Source organism: Mandrillus leucophaeus, unplaced genomic scaffold, assembly GCF_000951045.1.
Source record: "Mandrillus leucophaeus isolate KB7577 unplaced genomic scaffold, Mleu.le_1.0 Scaffold388, whole genome shotgun sequence".
Classification (NCBI taxonomy): domain Eukaryota; kingdom Metazoa; phylum Chordata; class Mammalia; order Primates; family Cercopithecidae; genus Mandrillus; species Mandrillus leucophaeus.
This window is the reverse complement of record NW_012104120.1, coordinates 3261362-3267361: the sequence shown is the minus strand read 5'-3', so window position 1 is coordinate 3267361 and position 6000 is coordinate 3261362. Positions and strand designations below refer to the sequence as shown.

Here is a 6000-nt window from a genome sequence, read left to right as displayed (position 1 = left end):
AAAAAAAAAAAAAAAAATTAGACCTATTTTTAGAAATAACTATTGATCTATTAAATGAATTAAAGCCATTTGTAAGTCCAGAGTGACCGTGACGAATTTAAGCTTGCAGCAGATAGCATTCTCACCAAATAAGACTTTAAGTAGTTCCATTGAAGATTTGAAGTCAGGCATATTCTTGTCTTCCTAGGTGATGGATGTTCTTTTGGATACCAGAACACGGAAAATGAATTAAGGCAGGTAACCCAGTGTTAGTCTCCACAATGTTATAGAGAATCCTAAGCAGCCAGAATATCTGCACTTGCCTTTCACTGTGAGATGGTATGTGTTTTAATGAGCCTAAGCTAGCAAATAATAGGAACAACGATTGTACATCACCATTGATGCTGTCTTTTCATGTCTTGCTTTGATTCTGTCTGTGGAATTTTCTAGGTAGGGAAACCTCTCTACAATAAGGTTCAGGGAGAGTAAATGAATTGTTAGCACAACTGGAACTTGATCACTGTCTTCTACTCAAACTCAGTGTTCTTTTATTATATCTCAATGCTTGTCGTAAGCAAAACGCTCTGAGTGCTCCAGAAATGCCAAACAACCGAAAGTCCCCCTACTTTCATGTAGCTTTTGAAAGATCCAGTACTTAATCTGATGAGCCATTTGTTAAGCTGATTATGTAGCATTTTATTGTGTTATTTCCTTTTATGCATAGTTTCTACTTACGATTATAGTTTCTAGCTGTGGGGAGTTGTGTGTGTGAGAGTGTATTTAATCTCAAAAGAGGTATGGCTAGCTAGTTGAATAAGAAAAATGGTAAGAGTATGTGTTGGGAGGCTGACGTCAATAAATTGAATAAGTCTTCCCTTTTTTATTTATTGCTGTGTTCTTTCAGCCTGCTTAGTTATATTAAATACCCCTGACCTTTTTCCCTGCTTGCCTTTCAGGTCCTAAACATTCATATAAAGGCTTCCAATGTGATTAGCATTGATGCTTCTGGGTTTGCATGGAAACTAGATGGTCAGAGATAAATTGTGGGTCTCAGCAGTGGTCAGCCCAGGAGGTTTTTACATCTGCCTCTTCCCTGGATTGAAAATGCTGCTGGGGCCATATGGCAGAGTGCCTCACAGAAGAGCCAGGAATGACTTTCTGGCTGGGTTCCGGATTATCACTTGCTCGTATTTTAAAATGGAGGTTGTAGTGCTTTGGGCTTGATTTACTGTATACTAATGGGATTATTACTTAACTTGAAATGGCATAGTGGGTTGTGGCAGGGGTGGGGATGGATATACCTAGAATAAAATTCCAGTAATGTTATCAGTATTCCATTCAGGGAAAGATTTTATTCAACTGTGTTTCTCCTTAATAAGTATGCAAAGAAGAACACCAGCTAATAATTAGTATCTGACCTTTGACTGACTTCTGTCTTTGAAAATACAAACAGTTTTGTTTAGAACAAAGTAAGGTTTCCTGACTGGCTTTTTCTGTTTGATTTCTTTAATAATCTATCATTATCTTTCAATTAAATGCCCAAATGTCTTCCCTACATGCGGAGGAGTTATTGTGGCCTGGTTTGTGTGCACACTGCTGACCTAAAATGTGCCTTCAAATATACATACCCAGGACTTGAAAAATCTAAACTAAAAAAGAAAGGTGTTGGGAAGTTTAAATTAAAAAGGGGGAGTGGGGGCGGGGAATGATGCTTAATGATTATGAGAAGGTCTCACTTTCTCTGAGCCCGTTTGTGTGTGTCTTTCTCTCTGTGTGTCTGTCTCTCGTGCCCTCTGTCTCTAACCCCATTTCTATCAGCCTTTCTCTTCTCTCTGTCTTCCCTGTCCCATCTTTCTTCTCACCCTTCACCCCTTTCTTGGGCTCCAGCCTCAGTCCTTTTGTTTTCCTCCTCACCCCCAAAAGCTGTCTCTCAGATTGTTTATCACTCCTGGGATGACTTTCATTCATGCTGTTTGCCTGTCTATTTATGTTATTTTTACTTGCTTCCCTATCAGGATAATTCATTTTATTTGAGTGGCTGTGCATACAACTTTAAGATTTCACAACAGTCAAGTCTGAGAATTGTCACAAGAATTTTAAACCTACTTCATCTCCTCTGACTTATCTCCACTTGTTACCCCTGCAGCCATCACCACACTTCCCGCACTTCCCCCTGCTCTATCAGGAAGATGGTAAAGCATATTTGGTTACACAGTGATTTGAAGTTAGGACTGGAGCAGTGAATAAACAGAGTACATTGAGATTCTGCTTGATTTGTACCTTTAAGATTTGGACCTGCAAAATAAACCATGGTGTTCATTTGTAGTGATTGATAATAACAGCCATAAAATCTTCCAGGAAAGTCTGTCTTGCCAGGATAATAAATCTGCAGTCTCACGAGGCTTCTAAAGTTAATAATTTGTCATCATGGTTGTGAAGTATGTGACCTTTTATGTGATTTTATACACAGATGACCACATATGGAAGCTAGGGACACTTTTTCTATGTTTTGGAGAATTATTTCTTAAGAGCAACAGCCATTTTCCCCTCACTATGCAATAGTTCTATTGAAGTACTTTTTATCCTTTAATTGAATTGTATAGTACATCAGTTCATCTCTAGGAAAAGGTGGTGGCTACTTTTACATTCATACTGCTTTCCTGTACTACATAGTGAGCCTAGAAAGAGATTTTGCAGTGGAGCCTAAGGTATTCATTTAGTAAATCGTATTTAAACTCTGTTCTAGAAGAAGCCGCTGAAACCTGCACCCTCAAAGAGCCTTTCTTTTAGCTGGATTATAAGAGTATGTGTATTAAATATTTTAGAAAGATACGTTTTTTAAAATAAGTAAAAATTATCACACAGGCTGTCTTAAACTATTTTTAAAGAGAGATCTGATTTTAGATTTGGTTAAAATACTAGCCTACATTAGTATTCTTTTTAGGAAGTAAATATTCATATAAATTGTTTTTCCAGAAATTGGCCCTGGATACAGATTTCAGATCATTGAAAACGGAACCATTTGAAATCTGCATTTCCTTTCCTTTTCCTAATTTATTTCAGTCGCTCAATAGGATTTTCTCGTGGAATTAACTTTTCCCTCTCAGCGTAGTTACGTAAGCTTGCTCTTGTAATCAAGAAAAACAATGACCCATTTCAGCACTTATTAACGTGGACTTTACTTGAAGGGTTTCTGGTTTTAAAGTCAGAGCACATGACTAGAGGCAGATGAAGAGTACCTCATCATTTATAGCCACTGAATCTCTATAATTTGTAAATGCCTTTGGAAAGCTAGATCTGATGCTCAAAAGCATGCTTTTGTGTTAGAAATCTTTTAGTGAATACTTACTCAGGTCATAATGCTTTTAAAGCCCTGCTTTTCTTTCCTCAGAATAAATTGAATTATATGTTACCAATAACAATGCCATGTCATTTCAAAGAAAACTGAATTAAGTAATCCAAGTCTGGGTTGCTGAAAACTAGATGACACAGGGTAGGCACTGTTTTGGTTACCATGCAAAGGATCTCTATTAGTCAGCTTGGGCTGCTATAATAAAATACCATAGAACTGAGTGGCTTAAACAACAGAAATTTATTTTCTCATGGTTCTGGAGGCTAGAAGCTGCAGATCAAGGTGCTGCTGCTTCAGTTCCTGATGAGGGCTTTCTTCCTGGCTTATAGGTTGGCTGGCATCTTGTCCTCACATGGCAGAGGGAGAGTACTCTCCTTCTCTTCTTAAAATGACACCAGTTCTATCAGATTAGAGTCCCACCCCTATGACCTTATTTAACCGTTACTACCCCCTCACAGGCCCTATCTCCAAATTTAGTTACATTAGGGATTAAGGATTCGACATATAAATTTTGAGAGGGCACAGACATTCAGTGCATAAAAGAATCTAGTTGTTTAATTAACAAGGATTATTGAGCCCTGATACCTTGTTATACCTGCCTGTGTCCCTTCCCCCATTCCCCTCCACTCTCCTTTCCTCACAAACACTCAGATAAGGATTTTTTTCAGCTACTGTTTTTGTTATTTATCAAACTACCTAGTTAACATTATGAATTGTAAATGTTATTAGCCTTTGAGAAAGTAGCTGTTCACTGACTGACCCTAATTGACTGGGATGGCTAGATGGTGCCTTCTCCATGGTAGAAGGTAGGTTGGAGAAATGTGGTTGGTAGCAAATGCCATCTGATTTGAACAGCTTTGAGGAAGCCTGGTTCTAGTTGGTTTCAGTTCTCTCCAGATGCTATTTGAATCTAAACCAGTTTTCCAGTTCTTATCATTACAGAATTGTCTTCTGGAAGAATTATTTCTTTTTATTCCTTGGTAGCAATATGGATGTAGTTCTGTGAATCATTAAGGCATTTTAACTCATCTTCCACTCTCTTTTATTTTTTATCTCTTTTAGGTTGTTTGAGGGACGTTCATCAAGGAAACCAGAGAAACTTAAAACGCTCTTCTGCTACTTTAGAAGAGTCACAGAGAAAAGTAAATTCCTTTCATTCTTACTGTAATTTTTCTTGCTGATGGGAACAGTTCAAGTCAAGTGACATGTGAGGAACATTTTGTGTTTAACATAAACCTTCTTGTCCCAACCACATTGAAACAGTAGTAATGATTCGACATTATAACCTAGATTTTATGCTTATGTTGTGTGTGAGCATAAATGTGTGCTGTAAATGTAGGGGGACGGGGTTTACATACTCTGAAATCAGACCCATATTCTCTGAAATCTGTAATATACATCAAAAGATTTTCATGAATAAAAACCAGAGAAAGTATATTGACCAGGAAATAAATTTTGGATGCTCTTTATTTAAAGAAGTATTCACTAGTTTATTTGCATAAGTCAACTAACGCATTGCTTTTCTAACCATTCCTCTCTTTTGTGCCCCCCTAAGCCCTTTGTGGAGTTCTTATAAAACTGTTTTGTACTGAATTTTGTATCTCCATCTTCCTCTATTGAACCTTAACATTCTTGCTTCCCCAGAACCTGATAGCAGCTGAGACAGTATTAGTAAATGTCCAACAAATACTAGTAATGACCAGTGATAATAGATTAGTATTGCCACTCTTATCTCAGAAGCTGAATGACCATAGTCAAGTTTCTTGACACCTCTAAGCTTCAGTTTTATCATCTATGAAATAATATAATAATGGCCATTACCTTATAGGGTAGTTATAGATATGAAACAAGAAGATACATGCTTAATAAATGTAAGCTATTATCAATGGGTAGCCTTTCTTACAAGTGGATGTAAACCAGAACACCTCAAAAGTTTCTTTGTGCTAAGTAGGTGAGGTCAATCTGGTCAAGTGAAATGGCTTTTTTTAAGTTCTGGGTTGTAGGATTGTCTTAAAACATGTCTTTGAATCATTTTAAGGTCATTTTTCTCATATCCTTCTTTTACTCTTGCATTCGGTGTACTTGGCATTTTCCCCCTTGAATGTGTTGCTATTGGACATTGTTAAATTTTTAGAATGAAATCAATTATCAGGATTTTGATATTTAAGGGAAAATTATATGCTACTTTGATATGGGATTATTTATCTCATAGCTTATTGAATTTCAGGTTTGTGCCCTGTACTGAATTAAATATTAAAATGCAGAATTATTTGGACCTATGAGATACAAAATCAAATTAGAATTTGTAATGATTTGTTAAAAAGATGACTATTTAAGGCCAGACGTGATGGCTCATGCCTGTAATCCCAGCACTTTGGGAGGCTGAGGTGGGTGGATCATGAGCTCAGGAGTTCCAGACCAGCCTGGCTAACATGGTGAAACCCTGTCTCTACTAAAAATACAAAAAATCAGCCGGGCGTGGTGGCCAGCGCCTGTAGTCCAAGCTACTTGGGAGACTGAGGCAGGAGAATGGCGTGAACACGGGAGGCGGAGCTTGCAGTGAGCCAAGATCACGCCACTGCACTCCAGCCTGGGCTACAGAGCAAGACTCCGTCTCAAAAAAAAAAAAAAAATACAAAAATGAGCCGGGCACGGTGGTGGGAGCCTGT

At 37.8% G+C, this 6000-nt stretch overlaps 1 protein-coding gene across 8 annotated transcripts in view; it reads left to right on the top strand.

Annotated features, from left to right (window-relative positions):
* The window catches only part of PARG (poly (ADP-ribose) glycohydrolase), a 141718-nt gene that overhangs the window by 84724 nt on the left and 50994 nt on the right, over window positions 1-6000 (top strand). For all 8 annotated transcript variants that reach the window (XR_001007218.1, XM_011990968.1, XM_011990971.1 and 5 more), the window contains one exon: window positions 4394-4473. Coding sequence is in view for 7 of the 8 variants with exons in the window: in XM_011990968.1 (XP_011846358.1) it covers window positions 4394-4473 (80 nt within the window). In the remaining variant the exon portion in view is untranslated. The remainder of the gene's footprint in view (window positions 1-4393; window positions 4474-6000) is intronic.